The following is a 390-nucleotide window of genomic DNA, read 5'->3' on the forward strand; positions in this document are numbered from 1 at the left end:
GGCGTCGGTTCCGGTTTGGGTGGCTTCACTTCTTGGACGCTTACAATGTCAGCAAAACAGAATTTCTTCCGGAGAGATTTGGCCAAACACACAGAATCAACCCCTTCGCCGACCACCTGAAGCTGATCATTATCTTTCCCCACACTCACAGAGCTCACTCCTGCATGTATAAATATACGCTGAATTTGTTCATCATATCATATATGAATTGTATGTGAAAAATGAAGGTAGGTACCTTCCATGGCAACAGCAATCTTCATGGCCTTAGACTTGGCCTTGTCGCTCCCCATCGCCACCTTTATCACTATCTTTTGCTACCAAAACACAAAAACTACTCATCATCATTACCTTAATTACGTGCTTCGCTAATTGCATCTTAATTAATCATGA

At 42.6% G+C, this 390-nt stretch overlaps 1 protein-coding gene across 1 annotated transcript; it reads right to left on the reverse strand.

Annotated features, from left to right (window-relative positions):
- Positions 1–5: 5 nt before the first annotated feature.
- Positions 6–314, reverse strand: LOC105155344 (heavy metal-associated isoprenylated plant protein 47-like; the record flags this gene model as incomplete). Its single annotated transcript, XM_011071214.2, has 2 exons — positions 6–160; positions 236–314. Coding segments are annotated over 2 exons (234 nt in total), but the record flags the coding sequence as incomplete, so codon positions are not given.
- Positions 315–390: the final 76 nt, after the last annotated feature.

Source organism: Sesamum indicum, unplaced genomic scaffold (assembly GCF_000512975.1).
Source record: "Sesamum indicum cultivar Zhongzhi No. 13 unplaced genomic scaffold, S_indicum_v1.0 C04684, whole genome shotgun sequence".
NCBI lineage: Eukaryota > Viridiplantae > Streptophyta > Magnoliopsida > Lamiales > Pedaliaceae > Sesamum > Sesamum indicum.